Source organism: Diabrotica virgifera, chromosome 9, assembly GCF_917563875.1.
Source record: "Diabrotica virgifera virgifera chromosome 9, PGI_DIABVI_V3a".
NCBI classification, from domain to species: Eukaryota; Metazoa; Arthropoda; class Insecta; order Coleoptera; family Chrysomelidae; genus Diabrotica; species Diabrotica virgifera.
The window spans coordinates 100,452,413-100,470,949 of NC_065451.1; the positions used below are offsets into that span (position 1 = coordinate 100,452,413).

At 31.1% G+C, this 18,537-nt stretch overlaps 2 protein-coding genes across 2 annotated transcripts; one reads left to right on the top strand and one right to left on the bottom strand.

Annotated features, from left to right (window-relative positions):
- The first annotated feature begins 4,762 nt into the window (after positions 1 to 4,762).
- On the top strand, positions 4,763 to 5,455 carry LOC126891182 (uncharacterized). The gene has a single exon (XM_050660365.1). It carries the CDS (start codon positions 4,763 to 4,765, stop codon positions 5,453 to 5,455), a length of 693 nt encoding a protein of 230 aa, XP_050516322.1.
- A 9,600-nt stretch (positions 5,456 to 15,055) lies between these two features.
- LOC126891183 (GATA zinc finger domain-containing protein 14-like) lies at positions 15,056 to 16,423 on the bottom strand. Its single transcript, XM_050660366.1, has one exon. The coding sequence runs from the start codon at positions 16,421 to 16,423 to the stop codon at positions 15,056 to 15,058; it is 1,368 nt and encodes a 455-aa protein (XP_050516323.1).
- Positions 16,424 to 18,537: the final 2,114 nt, after the last annotated feature.

Sequence of the window (18,537 nt, forward strand, 5' to 3'; positions counted from 1 at the left end):
CATGTCAAGGAAGGGCAAGGATCTCTCCGCCTCTTCCTCGCACGTGAACTGCAAATGCGGGTTCTGTTGGTTGAAAACATTTAACGTAGGTTGTATTAGGTCTGTAGGTAGTGCCAAGATCAAATCATCCATGTATCTCTTTATGAATGGTATTTCAACATTAATTTGATGAAGACAATCTTCAATCAAATCGTCCAAGACATAATTACATAATATTGGTGAGATGGTGGACCCCATTGGAGTACCAAAAACTTGTTTATAATAACTGTCGTTAAAAATGAAAATATTAGAATCAAAAACAAAAGTAATGAGTTTTTTGAGATTAACTAGATTCAGAGTCGTGTGCAATGATATGTCACCCCAGTGTTTCTCGACACTAACTAAAATTGTGTGTAAAGGTAAGTTAGTGAACAAAGATACTACATCAAAACTAACCAGTTTATAATTATTAGGTAATTGAAAATTATTAATAAAAGAGCTGAAAGCGAAAGAGTCCTGAATGTAAAAAGCATTATTGTTATTGTATGATTCTGTGAGAATCTTTGTAAGAAAAGCAGCTATGGGGCCATTAGGTGTACCTATAGAGGACACTATTGGTCTCATAGACAGATCTGGTTTATGAATTTTTGGCAAAGCATAAAATCTGGGAGCAATTGCATTATAAATTTTTAAAGTTTTCCCAATAGATTCATTTATTTGATTTTCCTTCACCAAATCAGAAACTAATTTGTTTGCCTTTTGTTGCAAAGTGCACACAGGGTTATTATTTAACTTTTTGTAATATTTAGTGTCTGTGAGTAAATCTTCACATTTTTGTGTATAATCCCTTGTGTACATTGCTACAGTGACATTGCCTTTATCGCTCTGGACAATCCTGATCTCAGGGTGATGTTTCAAAAAAGTTCTACATTTGACATAATATTTGTTCAAGAAATGGTCTGCTTCATCTTTGTTAAGATAGTTAGTGATTTTATTGGTGCATTTAGACCTTAGAATGTCCTTATCGACATTCTCAATTGGTCTTAGAATGTTTTCAATATCTGCTAACGAAGAGGAAACTTTGAAGTCTTTTTTATTAGGAAGCAAAGCGAACTTTGGGCCTAAGGCCAACAACTTTTTAACTTCTAAAGGAAATTCGATATCTGTGAGGTTCTTGAACCAACTCTCCCTGAAATCAATACTGTCAAAGCTATCTAATCTGAACTTGTTGAACTTATTGATATTAGTTTTTTTAATTTTATGAAAATGTATATTATAAATAACTTGTTGTCTACGTTTGAATTCGACATAAGTGTAATAATTGAGTATAGATTTTGATTTGGCTTGGAGATCTTTTAACCTGTTTTCAAAATGATTAATATCAGCAAAAGTTATCTTAATCTCTATATTAAGTATATTTTTTCCAAACCTTTTACTAAGTCCTTGTGCTCGAAAGTCAATCTCTCCTCTCCTGTGGTGTAACAAGTTATTAACATTAGTGAGACTGTTCGTGATATGGCTTGGAAAACAATCTGAATTACGACACTTGATTAAAAAAGTCTTTCTGTTTCTTAACGCTGCCAATTTGATGTTCACATTTGCCCATTCCTTCAAATACGACACAAGTAATGGTCCGTATTGGAGTCTGATGTCTTCAAAAAAACCCATACTAAAATAGTAAAAAAAGGTAGTCCAAGTTTTTTGACTAGTTTGGAAAAAATATATAAATACTTTTTTCTTTTTGGGTGTGGTAGTCAAAATAAAATAGGGCTGTGCTAAGGCGTACTATTTATTCTATTCCAAGCTTTCGGAGGCAATTTCCTCCTTTTTCAAGGTTCTACAAAGAAATTACTTGCTAAGTACTCAAAAAGAAATACAAAGTTTTAACTTACCAAGAATGCTAGATTAAGCAAAAAACTGACATACGTTGAAAACGAACTTATTAAATAAAACATTTAAAGTAGTTAAAAAGTTAAAAAACACTGATTTTATAATTAAAAAATATGAAAACGACATGATGCATGTCGTCTTAAGTCTGGATCAAACCATTTCACGAACAGAAAGAGAGTCAAAAAGCGAGATTTACTGTTTAAATAAGTAGAAAGTTATGAAAAAACTTTTAAAAAGTATTAACCATGAAAGGCAGTTGTAACGGATTGCAAATACTACCAACTGTAATACCAACTTAATTTGAGCGGGAAATTTGAAAAAAGTTTTTATTATTCATCAAAAAGAAAACAGTATTTAGTAAATATGTTAAGAAAAAATATACTGAATTAATAATCAACTTGATCAAATAAATAAGAAAATTAAAAGAGATTACTAAGATGCAGAATCAGACTAGTCGAAAGTCAATATATAGTTATAAATTTTACTAAGATTCTGGATCTCAGATCTCTTATTAAGATTGTTGTCATCACTCTTGCTGATATGTACCATCTCCAGGAACGTTCTTTTGAATTTATTACTTTCTCTGGCTAATATTTTAGCATTGTTGAAATCGATCTTATGGTCTAGATTGATTGTATGCTCTGCCAAAGCACACGTAGGTTTATTTAATCTACAGTCGCTTTTATGTGAGATTATTCGACTAGACAAGTTTCTTCCGGTTTCACCTATATATGATGCTGGACATTCAGTACATTCAATGCGGTAAACCACATCTGTGCATTCTAATGTAGTTAAAGGTTGTTTGATTTTACTGTATAACTGACGTATAGTTTTGATGTTTTTGTTAGCTATTTTGATGTTTTTAAATTCCTTGAAAATTTTACTAAGTTCAATAGTTAGTTTCGGAATGTAAGGAAGGGCATAAAAGTACACACTAGTATGAAAAAGTAGAACCTTGAAAAAGGAGGAAATTGCCTCCGAAAGCTTGGAATAGAATAAATAGTACGCCTTAGCACAGCCCTATTTTATTTTGACTACCACACCCAAAAAGAAAAAAGTATTTATATATTTTTTCCAAACTAGTCAAAAAACTTGGACTACCTTTTTTTACTATTTTAGTATGGGTTTTTTTGAAGACATCAGACTCCAATACGGACCATTACTTGTGTCGTATTTGAAGGAATGGGCAAATGTGAACATCAAATTGGCAGCGTTAAGAAACAGAAAGACTTTTTTAATCAAGTGTCGTAATTCAGATTGTTTTCCAAGCCATATCACGAACAGTCTCACTAATGTTAATAACTTGTTACACCACAGGAGAGGAGAGATTGACTTTCGAGCACAAGGACTTAGTAAAAGGTTTGGAAAAAATATACTTAATATAGAGATTAAGATAACTTTTGCTGATATTAATCATTTTGAAAACAGGTTAAAAGATCTCCAAGCCAAATCAAAATCTATACTCAATTATTACACTTATGTCGAATTCAAACGTAGACAACAAGTTATTTATAATATACATTTTCATAAAATTAAAAAAACTAATATCAATAAGTTCAACAAGTTCAGATTAGATAGCTTTGACAGTATTGATTTCAGGGAGAGTTGGTTCAAGAACCTCACAGATATCGAATTTCCTTTAGAAGTTAAAAAGTTGTTGGCCTTAGGCCCAAAGTTCGCTTTGCTTCCTAATAAAAAAGACTTCAAAGTTTCCTCTTTGTTAGCAGATATTGAAAACATTCTAAGACCAATTGAGAATGTCGATAAGGACATTCTAAGGTCTAAATGCACCAATAAAATCACTAACTATCTTAACAAAGATGAAGCAGACCATTTCTTGAACAAATATTATGTCAAATGTAGAACTTTTTTGAAACATCACCCTGAGATCAGGATTGTCCAGAGCGATAAAGGCAATGTCACTGTAGCAATGTACACAAGGGATTATACACAAAAATGTGAAGATTTACTCACAGACACTAAATATTACAAAAAGTTAAATAATAACCCTGTGTGCACTTTGCAACAAAAGGCAAACAAATTAGTTTCTGATTTGGTGAAGGAAAATCAAATAAATGAATCTATTGGGAAAACTTTAAAAATTTATAATGCAATTGCTCCCAGATTTTATGCTTTGCCAAAAATTCATAAACCAGATCTGTCTATGAGACCAATAGTGTCCTCTATAGGTACACCTAATGGCCCCATAGCTGCTTTTCTTACAAAGATTCTCACAGAATCATACAATAACAATAATGCTTTTTACATTCAGGACTCTTTCGCTTTCAGCTCTTTTATTAATAATTTTCAATTACCTAATAATTATAAACTGGTTAGTTTTGATGTAGTATCTTTGTTCACTAACTTACCTTTACACACAATTTTAGTTAGTGTCGAGAAACACTGGGGTGACATATCATTGCACACGACTCTGAATCTAGTTAATCTCAAAAAACTCATTACTTTTGTTTTTGATTCTAATATTTTCATTTTTAACGACAGTTACTATAAACAAGTTTTTGGTACTCCAATGGGGTCCACCATCTCACCAATATTATGTAATTATGTCTTGGACGATTTGATTGAAGATTGTCTTCATCAAATTAATGTTGAAATACCATTCATAAAGAGATACATGGATGATTTGATCTTGGCACTACCTACAGACCTAATACAACCTACGTTAAATGTTTTCAACCAACAGAACCCGCATTTGCAGTTCACGTGCGAGGAAGAGGCGGAGAGATCCTTGCCCTTCCTTGACATGAGGTTGCACAGATGTGAAGGTAATGTGGTGAAAACACAATGGTATAGAAAACCAATATGTAGCAACAGATTCATAAGCTACCATTCGTACCATCCTCCTAGGATGAAAACTAATTTAGTCTTAGCAATGAAAGAACGTGTCAGAAGGTTGTCTCATCCTGACTATCTCCAACATGATTTAAACATTCTACGCAATATTTTTGTGGAAAATTCATATCCTCCAAGACTGATTAATAAATTGATTTGCAATGTTCCCTTTGTCAATAGGAACATTCTCACTGCTAGTACCATGTCACAACCAGGGCCTTTAGCTCAGAGTAACTCGGCGCAGACTAGTGTGTACTTTTATGCCCTTCCTTACATTCCGAAACTAACTATTGAACTTAGTAAAATTTTCAAGGAATTTAAAAACATCAAAATAGCTAACAAAAACATCAAAACTATACGTCAGTTATACAGTAAAATCAAACAACCTTTAACTACATTAGAATGCACAGATGTGGTTTACCGCATTGAATGTACTGAATGTCCAGCATCATATATAGGTGAAACCGGAAGAAACTTGTCTAGTCGAATAATGTCACATAAAAGCCACTGTAGATTAAATAAACCTACGTGTGCTTTGGCAGAGCATACAATCAATCTAGACCATAAGATCGATTTCAACAATGCTAAAATATTAGCCAGAGAAAGTAATAAATTCAAAAGAACGTTCCTGGAGATGGTACATATCAGCAAGAGTGATGACAACAATCTTAATAAGAGATCTGAGATCCAGAATCTTAGTAAAATTTATAACTATATATTGACTTTCGACTAGTCTGATTCTGCATCTTAGTAATCTCTTTTAATTTTCTTATTTATTTGATCAAGTTGATTATTAATTCAGTATATTTTTTCTTAACATATTTACTAAATACTGTTTTCTTTTTGATGAATAATAAAAACTTTTTTCAAATTTCCCGCTCAAATTAAGTTGGTATTACAGTTGGTAGTATTTGCAATCCGTTACAACTGCCTTTCATGGTTAATACTTTTTAAAAGTTTTTTCATAACTTTCTACTTATTTAAACAGTAAATCTCGCTTTTTGACTCTCTTTCTGTTCGTGAAATGGTTTGATCCAGACTTAAGACGACATGCATCATGTCGTTTTCATATTTTTTAATTATAAAATCAGTGTTTTTTAACTTTTTAACTACTTTAAATGTTTTATTTAATAAGTTCGTTTTCAACGTATGTCAGTTTTTTGCTTAATCTAGCATTCTTGGTAAGTTAAAACTTTGTATTTCTTTTTGAGTACTTAGCAAGTAATTTCTTTGTAGAACCTTGAAAAAGGAGGAAATTGCCTCCGAAAGCTTGGAATAGAATAAATAGTACGCCTTAGCACAGCCCTATTTTATTTTGACTACCACACCCAAAAAGAAAAAAGTATTTATATATTTTTTCCAAACTAGTCAAAAAACTTGGACTACCTTTTTTTACTATTTTAGTATGGGTTTTTTTGAAGACATCAGACTCCAATACGGACCATTACTTGTGTCGTATTTGAAGGAATGGGCAAATGTGAACATCAAATTGGCAGCGTTAAGAAACAGAAAGACTTTTTTAATCAAGTGTCGTAATTCAGATTGTTTTCCAAGCCATATCACGAACAGTCTCACTAATGTTAATAACTTGTTACACCACAGGAGAGGAGAGATTGACTTTCGAGCACAAGGACTTAGTAAAAGGTTTGGAAAAAATATACTTAATATAGAGATTAAGATAACTTTTGCTGATATTAATCATTTTGAAAACAGGTTAAAAGATCTCCAAGCCAAATCAAAATCTATACTCAATTATTACACTTATGTCGAATTCAAACGTAGACAACAAGTTATTTATAATATACATTTTCATAAAATTAAAAAAACTAATATCAATAAGTTCAACAAGTTCAGATTAGATAGCTTTGACAGTATTGATTTCAGGGAGAGTTGGTTCAAGAACCTCACAGATATCGAATTTCCTTTAGAAGTTAAAAAGTTGTTGGCCTTAGGCCCAAAGTTCGCTTTGCTTCCTAATAAAAAAGACTTCAAAGTTTCCTCTTTGTGAGCAGATATTGAAAACATTCTAAGACCAATTGAGAATGTCGATAAGGACATTCTAAGGTCTAAATGCACCAATAAAATCACTAACTATCTTAACAAAGATGAAGCAGACCATTTCTTGAACAAATATTATGTCAAATGTAGAACTTTTTTGAAACATCACCCTGAGATCAGGATTGTCCAGAGCGATAAAGGCAATGTCACTGTAGCAATGTACACAAGGGATTATACACAAAAATGTGAAGATTTACTCACAGACACTAAATATTACAAAAAGTTAAATAATAACCCTGTGTGCACTTTGCAACAAAAGGCAAACAAATTAGTTTCTGATTTGGTGAAGGAAAATCAAATAAATGAATCTATTGGGAAAACTTTAAAAATTTATAATGCAATTGCTCCCAGATTTTATGCTTTGCCAAAAATTCATAAACCAGATCTGTCTATGAGACCAATAGTGTCCTCTATAGGTACACCTAATGGCCCCATAGCTGCTTTTCTTACAAAGATTCTCACAGAATCATACAATAACAATAATGCTTTTTACATTCAGGACTCTTTCGCTTTCAGCTCTTTTATTAATAATTTTCAATTACCTAATAATTATAAACTGGTTAGTTTTGATGTAGTATCTTTGTTCATTAACTTACCTTTACACACAATTTTAGTTAGTGTCGAGAAACACTGGGGTGACATATCATTGCACACGACTCTGAATCTAGTTAATCTCAAAAAACTCATTACTTTTGTTTTTGATTCTAATATTTTCATTTTTAACGACAGTTACTATAAACAAGTTTTTGGTACTCCAATGGGGTCCACCATCTCACCAATATTATGTAATTATGTCTTGGACGATTTGATTGAAGATTGTCTTCATCAAATTAATGTTGAAATACCATTCATAAAGAGATACATGGATGATTTGATCTTGGCACTACCTACAGACCTAATACAACCTACGTTAAATGTTTTCAACCAACAGAACCCGCATTTGCAGTTCACGTGCGAGGAAGAGGCGGAGAGATCCTTGCCCTTCCTTGACATGAGGTTGCACAGATGTGAAGGTAATGTGGTGAAAACACAATGGTATAGAAAACCAATATGTAGCAACAGATTCATAAGCTACCATTCGTACCATCCTCCTAGGATGAAAACTAATTTAGTCTTAGCAATGAAAGAACGTGTCAGAAGGTTGTCTCATCCTGACTATCTCCAACATGATTTAAACATTCTACGCAATATTTTTGTGGAAAATTCATATCCTCCAAGACTGATTAATAAATTGATTTGCAATGTTCCCTTTGTCAATAGGAACATTCTCACTGCTAGTACCATGTCACAACCAGGGCCTTTAGCTCAGAGTAACTCGGCGCAGACTAGTGTGTACTTTTATGCCCTTCCTTACATTCCGAAACTAACTATTGACCTTAGTAAAATTTTCAAGGAATAGGAATTTAAAAACATCAAAATAGCTAACAAAAACATCAAAACTATACGTCAGTTATACAGTAAAATCAAACAACCTTTAACTACATTAGAATGCACAGATGTGGTTTACCGCATTGAATGTACTGAATGTCCAGCATCATATATAGGTGAAACCGGAAGAAACTTGTCTAGTCGAATAATCTCACATAAAAGCGACTGTAGATTAAATAAACCTACGTGTGCTTTGGCAGAGCATACAATCAATCTAGACCATAAGATCGATTTCAACAATGCTAAAATATTAGCCAGAGAAAGTAATAAATTCAAAAGAACGTTCCTGGAGATGGTACATATCAGCAAGAGTGATGACAACAATCTTAATAAGAGATCTGAGATCCAGAATCTTAGTAAAATTTATAACCATATATTGACTTTCGACTAGTCTGATTCTGCATCTTAGTAATCTCTTTTAATTTTCTTATTTATTTGATCAAGTTGATTATTAATTCAGTATATTTTTTCTTAACATATTTACTAAATACTGTTTTCTTTTTGATGAATAATAAAAACTTTTTTCAAATTTCCCGCTCAAATTAAGTTGGTATTACAGTTGGTAGTATTTGCAATCCGTTACAACTGCCTTTCATGGTTAATACTTTTTAAAAGTTTTTTCATAACTTTCTACTTATTTAAACAGTAAATCTCGCTTTTTGACTCTCTTTCTGTTCGTGAAATGGTTTGATCCAGACTTAAGACGACATGCATCATGTCGTTTTCATATTTTTTAATTATAAAATCAGTGTTTTTTAACTTTTTAACTACTTTAAATGTTTTATTTAATAAGTTCGTTTTCAACGTATGTCAGTTTTTTGCTTAATCTAGCATTCTTGGTAAGTTAAAACTTTGTATTTCTTTTTGAGTACTTAGCAAGTAATTTCTTTGTAGAACCTTGAAAAAGGAGGAAATTGCCTCCGAAAGCTTGGAATAGAATAAATAGTACGCCTTAGCACAGCCCTATTTTATTTTGACTACCACACCCAAAAAGAAAAAAGTATTTATATATTTTTTCCAAACTAGTCAAAAAACTTGGACTACCTTTTTATATATATATATATATATATATATATATATATATATATATATATATATATATATATATATATATATATATATATATATATAAGTGAAGTTTCTAAGTCCAAGAACAACGTTTTTAAAAAGAACTTTATTGACAAGGGACTACTTACTACAGTTAAATGCAAAATAAGAGTGACGCTATACAATGCAAAAAGTTTATTTATAAGCTCGGTGACGCCGAGGTGTGGTCGAGGTGAAGCTTGCTTACGGTGTCCTTTTATTATTGGTGATTTAGCAGTTCTGGTTTCTTAACTCCTCCGGGGCTAGATGAGAACTATGGGGTGGCATAGTTCGAAGAAATGGAAAATTTTCTGGTACCTTCTTTTCTTGTTCTGTGGATTCTTTTGGTGATTCTGGATTCGTATTTTTCCTGTATATTTGCCAAATGGTGTAGACAAGGAAAATGATTGCTATGACATATGCAATTATGGTATAAAAACTGACATGTTGAAAATGAATGGGAACTGTGTCTAGATTGTCTATTTTGTTTTCTTGATCTGCTAAAGCACTTTGAACATTATTTAATTCGTCTAATTTTATCGAGTCTATTTTTATTGTTTTAAAGTTTAGATCACTGACCGGGGTTTTTAGTAACACTTCTAAATTTGGCAGTTCCATTTTAACAAAGTTTGGAGTTTTTAGTTCAAATGATTTTAAAACGTAATTGTCTATATAAATTTCGCACGCACTATTGAGTTCGATTAAGTAACTACCGTTTAATGGAATATTGTCCGAATTTTTGTCGCATTTTTGAATACTAATCACTTTGTTTAGAGTTATTACGATCCACTTATTGTTTTCAAGTTTTTGAATTTTTATATTGTTAATTTCTGTTGGCACTGATTGACATTGATTTACAAATTTTGAGTACTGTATTAGTTGAACTTCGCAAGGGGCTGTTGGTGTTACTTCAATGGACTGGACATCGTGGCATAAATATTCTTCTTCCAACAATTTTTGACATTGAACGTTGGCAAGTGCATATTGGTATCGATTGGAAAGTAAAAACTTGGATTTTGGAATAATTGTTCTAAAATGAGTTTGGTATCGGGTCGGAAAGGAATAAAGATGATAATAATCATAGTCATTGATCTCAACAATGGGTAATTCAAGTACAAAAATTATTTTATTTGCTTTACTATAACTTCTTATTTTTATTATTTTTTCGAACAACAAAATATTTTGCAAAGATAATTCAAAAGGGAATTTGTTATTTTTAAGAAATTTACTAACGTTTAAAATTTCGAGAAATAGTTCATCTGGGTCGGCTATCGAATTATGAAATGTATTTAGTTTTGAAAAGCTGATAGCAACTTCGATTTTTTCTAGAAGATCATAAATAATTTGGAAACTAGTGTAAAATTGCGATACAAGTCTTTCTAGTGCAAAATAATGAAATGTCTCAACTTTTTCTATCTTTATATCTTTAATTAAATTTTGAACTTCTGTTATTCGTGAACTTAAAATTAACTGGTTATGGGCTAAGATTTTTGTATTATTTTCAAAATTCTTTATTGAAGATCTTAATAAGGTGATTTGGTTTTTAACTATAGTTTTAATATTATTTTGATTATTTGTTATAGTTGATATAGCGTCGTCGTAGCGTTTTGCATCGTTTTGGTCTAGGTTTCCGGTTATAAATTTGATTGCGGAACCTACACCATCAAATAGAGATCTTTTAGATCTGGTATTCCAAAAGGGATTTAATTGTCTTAATTCAAGATAAATTTTGTTTTCTAAAATTTGGATTAAATGATAGGAGTCTTGAAATTCTTTATTAAAGCTTAGAATTTGAGAAGTATTTGAAAGGGTATTTATCATGGAATTATATTGATTTTGTAGAGTAAGGAAATTTGTAGTAATGTTTGTAATGTCATAGATATGTATAAAAGTCCAAACATCTGTCTGAATTCGGGCTGTGCCTAAATGAAGGGGTAAAAGTCCGGGATTGTCGTTTAAGTTATGGAATTTGGATGTGTCTCGTCTTGCGTCGACGTTTGTTGTCCAGAGGGTGAACCTGCAACGGGAGGTTTCTTTAGTTCTTTAATATGTATAATTTCTGTCTGGTTAATGTCTTTTTTATATTTAAGTCTTTGTCGTACAAGTTCTACTCGGTTTCTGTCAAGAATTTTGGTTATTTTGTAGGGACCTAAGTATGGTTGATGTTTTTTGTTACGTTTTTGGGTATTAACTTTATAAACTACTTGTCCAATTTTAAATTCTGAATTTATTTCTCCTTGATCGTTTCGTTTATCAATTACTTTAGTTTTATTTTGTGTTAGATTTTCATGTACATTTTGGTAAACGTGTTTTAATTTGTCTTTATGATTATTTATATATTCTGAATAGAAATTTTGGGAAAGAAATAGTTCGTTGGGGTTTCTAGAATCTGTATGTCCGAAAGTTAGTTCAAATGGGGTAAATTTTGTGGAACTATGAATAGAATTATTGTAAGCTATAAGAGCATAGTCCATTAGGTCATCTTCGTTAGGATACGTTTGTTTTAGAAGTCTTAAATGTTCGATTAGTGTAGAGTGTATTCGTTCAGCTATTGAATTTGATTCATGGTGGCCAGGAGTAGTAAAATGAACTTTGATTTTGTGAATTGCTAATAAATCTTTTATTACTTCATTATTAAATTCTCTACCTTTGTCTGCTACTATTAATTGGGGAATGCCGAAAGAAGTGAAGTATTTTATTAAGGATTTCGTAATGTGAATTGCGTTTTTACCTGGAATAGAATAAGCTTGAGCAAATTTAGTAAATGCGTCTGTGAGGGTCAAATATTTGTTACCGTCATATGTAAAAATATCTATATGAATAATTTGAAAAGGTTTGCTGGCGGTTTCCGTAAGCATTAGTGGGACATAAGGGGTGTGTCTACCATATTTATTTTTTTGGCAAATAGAACATTCGTTAATGTAATTAGTAATAGTTGTCTTCATATTTTTCCAGTAATAATTTTGACGTAATTTTTCAAATGTTTCGTTAATTCCTCTATGGTTAGTTTTTCCTTCGTGGTAGTTTTTTAATAAAATTATTTGTTCCTCTTCGTTTGCTACTGTATTAATTAATCTAGTGCATTTAATTAGTTTCGGACCATTTTCAGAAAAATGTTTTAGGTAATATTTATTAAAATCATTATACAGGTTGTCTTTACTGAAGTACAAATAAAATGTAGTGTTAAGGTCTGTGTATGCCATAAGAAATTCAAAAATATCTTTTTCATTATCAGTTTCAGGGATTTTTACTTTAATTATTTTATGGTTTTGATAAGTTTCATGAGTTATATCGGTTTTTGGGTAAACGTTAGGGTATACTAAGATTTGGTGAACTTTGTTATTTATTATTTCGTCTAAAATGGGTATTCCTTGATTCGTTGTTTCGTTTGCGGTTGTATGTTGTGTAGATTCGTCTGAGCTTTCGTCTTGTGTATTTATTTTGTCTGGAGGTATTCTTATATCAGAAATAATGTTAATTTTTCTTGAGTCGTTATTGTTACTTGTTGAAGGTTGTTGGTCTAATGGATTCTCTGCAAAATTTTGGAGGTACTTTAAAATATCTTCATCTACGTCTCCAGGATTATTTACTATTGATTCATCTTCTAATGCGTTAATTGTAATTCGAGATAAACAGTCTGCGTTTGTATTATGTTTTCCTTTTTTATAAATAATTTTATAATCGTATTCTTCTAGTTTTAGACGCCAACGTATTAATTTTGAGTTTGGCTCCCTTAGACTAAAAAGCCAAGATAATGGTTTGTGATCCGTGTAAATGAAAAATTTTCTTCCGTAAAGGTATGGTCTAAAATGTTTACAGGCCCATACAATTGCTAATAGCTCCTTTTCTATAGTTGAATAATTTGTCTCTGATTTATTTAGTGTTCTTGAGGCGTATGCGATGGGTCGATCATTTGGTACCTTTCCTTGTGATAATACGGCTCCAATTGCATAATTGCTAGCATCTGTCGTTAATATAAATGGTTCGCTAAAATTTGGGTATTGTAAAATAGGATCATTTGTTAATATTTGTTTGCAAGTTTCAAAACAGTCAATAAAATCTTTATCGTGGTTTACTTTCGAACCTTTTTTCAAACATTTGGTCATTGGTTTAGTAATTTTTGCAAAATCTTTTATAAATCGTCTATAGTAACCTAGTAATCCTAAAAAGCTTTTTATTTCAGTTTGGGTTTTTGGAATGGGAAATCTTTTTATAGCTGCGATTTTATCAGGGTTTGGTTTTACGCCTTGAGGGGTAATTACATGTCCTAAATACATAACTGTTTTTTGTAAAAATTCTGACTTGTCTAATTGTACCTTTAAATTACTTTTTCTAAGTCTTTCGAAAACTATTTTTAATTTTTCAAGGTGCTCTTGTAAAGATGTGCTATAAATTAAAATATCGTCTAAATATACTATACATGTTTCGTCTGTTAGTCCTCTTAAAACATTGTCTATTACTCTCTGAAAAGTTGAGGGTGCATTTTTCAAACCAAAAGGCATTCTTTTAAATTGAAAGTGACCTTGTGGGGTACTAAAGGCTGTTTTTTCAACATCTTGTGGGTCTACTTCTATTTGGTGGAAGCCACTTGCAAGATCTAGTGTCGAAAAATAATTTGCTCTTCCTAATTTATCTAAAATTTCTGTTATGTTTGGTAATGGGTATTTATCATCTACGGTTCTCTCGTTTAACTTTCTATAATCTATTACTAGACGCCATTTTCTTTTTCCTGTAGCATCTTGTTTTTTCGGGACCACCCAAATGGGACTCGAAAACGCTGAATTGCTGTCTTCTATTATACCTTCTGCTAACATCTTATTTATTTGGGATTTAACTTCTTCTCGGTGAACTTCCGGGAAACGATATGATTTTGTATATATTGCAGAATCATCAGTAACTTTAATTTTATGTTTAATACTATTAGTAAAACTTAAGGGTATGCCTTCACAATAAAATATGTCTCTATATTGGAAACAAAGATTTCTTAGTAATTCTTTTTCTTCTTTGTTGCAATGGTTTATCCTTATATTTTTTAAATTCCTTTTTAACATAATATCATCATTAATAGACGTTTCTTCGTCAGTTTCCATCTTTCTTATAAAATTAGTATTTACTATATCTAATGGTTCTATATCTAAGGGTTCAATATTACTTAACGTTGTCTTATATTCGCTCATATTCGTAATAGTGGTTATAGCAAAATTATTTTTTACGTTAACTACTGCTTTAGGCATTTCGATTCCTTTACCGAAATTTTTGTATTCTAGTATACCTAATCCTTCATTTAATTTTACCGGTATTTTGACTATTTGCTTAGTTCTAGGGGGAATAATTATTGTATGATTAAAAGTTGCTTTGGGATATAATATATTCTTTTTACTGGGTTCAAAAATTATGGGTATAGTTACATAAGGCGTTTTCATTTGTCTCGTGTTGACATTAATTGAAGCTTTTAATTTTTGTAATAAATCTATACCAATTAATCCATCAAAATTTTCGCTAAATTTAAAAACATAAAACTTATTATATTGGTTTACTTTAAAAATGTTAAAAGCTGGAATATTAATTATTTCATTGTGCATGGAAATTCCGTCAGCCGTCTGTATATTAAAATTTTCATAAGAAATAAAATTTTTATAATATTTATGCGCTAACTGTGGAGAGATTAAACTTTTGGAAGACCCTGTATCTAATAAAAATCTGGCATTGAGTTCTGGTATAATAATATGTGGTAAATCTGCTATCGTTGTATTTAAGTATATTATGTCGGATTGTAATTTTCTTGGGTCATGCAAAAATTTACGTTTTCAACATTTTGAGTTGGACTGTGATATGATCTTTCATTTGTGTTGTCTTGAGTTTGATAAGGACTGGATTGGGTTTCATAATTGTTCTCGTAAGGCGGTAATGAATAGGGTAATGAACTTTGAGTCGGATATTCGTAATCAGTGGGAATATTATTATTTTCAAAGGGATTTTCGAATTGTATTTTGTCGTTATTAATTTGTTGATTAAATAATTGCGTGGAAGTAAAATGTGGTTTAGATCTTAAAGAAGTATTTCGTGAATTTGTATCCATCGGTTCTGGCTGGTATTGATTTTGATTTTGGGGTTGATTATTAACATTTCTTTGTTGATAATTAGAATTATTATTATGGAAGTATCTTGGTCGAAAATTAGAATTATTATTATCGAAATTTCTTGGATTGAAGTTAGAATTATAATTACTGAAATTTCGGAAATGATTTTGGTTTGGTTGAAAAGTATTGTTAGGATTAAAATTATTATTCTGGTATTGCGGTCTGATATTTTGATATTGGTAAGGTGGAAATCTCATATTAGGGCGATTTTGTTGAAAATTATTTCTAGGAATAAAAGTTTGATTAATATTATTGTTTCTCATAGGAGTATGTCTCGATGAGGGTCTAAAAGAATTTTGTGAGTTTAAATTATTTCCGCGTTGTAACGAATATAGAAAATTCTCTTCTTCGATAACGAAGCACATAGCTTTCTCTAAACTGTCTGGGTTTCTCAATCTAATATTTGTTTGTAACGATAAGGGTAAGCCTCTAATGTAAGTTTTTAAACATAAGTCATCGTAACTTTGTATTCTAATTAATTTTTCTGGTGCTTTAATATTAAGGGTATTTAATTTTTGTGCTACTAAACTACGTGTTTCTTGGCAACGCATGCCAAAATTATAAGGGGTTTCATTTTTGAAAGGCCTCAACGTTATAAGGTCTTGGATAAGGCAATCGAGATCTCTCTGATCTCCAAAACTAAGATTAAGGGCATCTTTTACAAGTTGCCATGTATTTAATTCTGTCCTAGAGCCTATTAACATTTGAGCTCTTCCATTTAATTTACCTAATATAGCTCGTAGTAAAAATGTATTCAAAGTGCCATCTGTTTGGCTAGCAAAATTAGTTATTAAATTTTCGCAATTTTCAATAAATATGGTTAAAGTATGTGGATAACCATCGTATGCTGGGATAGAATCTAAGTATAGTTTTAACAATTGGTAGTTTGTTTGAGCCATTTCGTTATCTTTATTACTATTTGGTTCTAAAATTGAATTTAATTCTGCTACAAGGCTACTTAAATCTAATTTACTATCAGTTTCACTCATTAAATATTTTTTTTTTCAAATAATATATCAGGTTATAATAAAATATTAAATATGTTTCAACTTCAATATAATCAAATATTTTCAAAAATATAATAATATAATATAATAATAATATTCTTTTTCTTATTTAAAATAAAAATCTTTGTAAAATCATAAAATCTTAAAAAAAATCATTTACTGTCGTTAGCTCTCTGACTATAAGTATTCTCAAATATGTATAGGGAAATAAAAAATGGAATAATAAAATGGAAAAAATAGGAAACACTTACATTAAAATGTAGAATTTCAACATTTCTGCCTATAGGATTCGACGATTTTGTTCTTCTCCCAGGTCTCGTTGAACTACTGCTTAAAATCTACTGCCTCTAGGGTTCGACGATTCTTGTTCTCTCCCCAGGTCTTGGTGATACCTTGTCTAAAGCTGATCTTGGACACTTTCACAAAAAGTTCGGTTTTCCGGTAAATCGTTAAAACGAAAAACTACTCGCGAAATCGTTCGATTTTTGTAACGTAATTTTGCGACGTAATTCCCGAAAAATCCTACTGACTGCGCCAGTGAAGTTTCTAAGTCCAAGAACAACGTTTTTAAAAAGAACTTTATTGACAAGGGACTACTTACTACAGTTAAATGCAAAATAAGAGTGACGCTATACAATGCAAAAAGTTTATTTATAAGCTCGGTGACGCCGAGGTGTGGTCGAGGTGAAGCTTGCTTACGGTGTCCTTTTATTATTGGTGATTTAGCAGTTCTGGTTTCTTAACTTATATATATTGTCATGATTTTAAATAGTTATTATGATTTTTGTCGGTCTTGACGGTCCAGTTAGCTGGGGCTCAGGCGATCGACAAGTTTAGTGGATTTGCGATTTGCGGTCGCTGGTTCGAGCCTCAGCTAGGTCATGAAATTTATAAAAGGCCAACGCCGTAGTATAAAACTCAATAGAGTTTACGGCTTGGTCTGAAATAAACTGGCGTCTGATCGGCCTATGGAGGAGCGGTACGGGAAGGGATAAGGGCTTCCGGCTCGGTGATACTCCTCCATAGATCCCTACCGAAGGGCGTTGACGCCTAAGAACGGTGTATACATTATGATTTTTAAGATACCCAAACCATAGAATAGTTAAAATAATAGATAATTTAGTAATTTTAGTAAAGCCCAAAGTATATGGATAATCATATTTATTATTGCCACTGTTGAGGGGTATCGTTGACTGGAAGGTTGAGAAGAATAAGAATTATAAAAAGAACTAAAGTTATGAGAGCACTTAGTAATAATTAAATAGTTATAAGATGATTTTATTTAAGAGTATAAAAGTAGAATTACATAAGAAATCAAAATAGGTAATCCTATATCAATGATGATATTTGAATGGCATATAAATTAGAAATTTGTTACTAGAACCTATAATAATTTGAATTTTGAGTTTTACCAGAGAATTACTTCTAGTTGTATCACACAATAGCCTTATTTATTCGTAAGAATCATCAAAAGGTTCCATTTTTCCAAAACTTACTTCGAAAGGAACTTCGTTAAGGTGATACGTCTTGCATTACTTAGCTGCATGTGTGGATTTGTGAAATTATGTTGAAATAGACATCAATCTAAAATTTGAGAACAATAGTTAGTTCAATATTAATATTATTAGTATAAATTTTACCAAAAATGTGGAAAATAATTTAATAGAATCATAGCTTTGACAAGTGTCGAAACTTTAGGTAAAATTTAACGTATAAGAATGATCTTTTGAGGAAATGGCTTATGCATATTCAATTGCTGATTTATTTTGTATAAATTGAAAGTTATTTCAATCCTTAGTTTGTAGTAATTGTGTAAATATTTGAATTTTAATATGTGAGTGTAAGTGTTAAAGAAACTAAAAATGAAGTGTCGGACGGTGAAGTGAACCCTAATAGAACTTTAATAAGGGCACCTAGGAAAAAGGACATTATATCAAAATAAACTAGAAAGTTTAATCTATTCAATTCCCAGATTAGATTATACCCAAATATTAGAATAGAATCACAATTTGGGTTCATATTTCCAAAATTTTCATCAAAATTATCATTTTGATGAAATGTCAAATTTATTGGAATTATTTGATTGGTGAATTCAA

Coding starts and splice junctions, on each gene's coding strand:
- LOC126891182 (XM_050660365.1), top strand. CDS start 4,763: ATGAAAGAACGTGTCAGAAGGTTGTCTCATCCTGACTATCTCCAACAT.
- LOC126891183 (XM_050660366.1), bottom strand. CDS start 16,423: ATGAGTGAAACTGATAGTAAATTAGATTTAAGTAGCCTTGTAGCAGAA.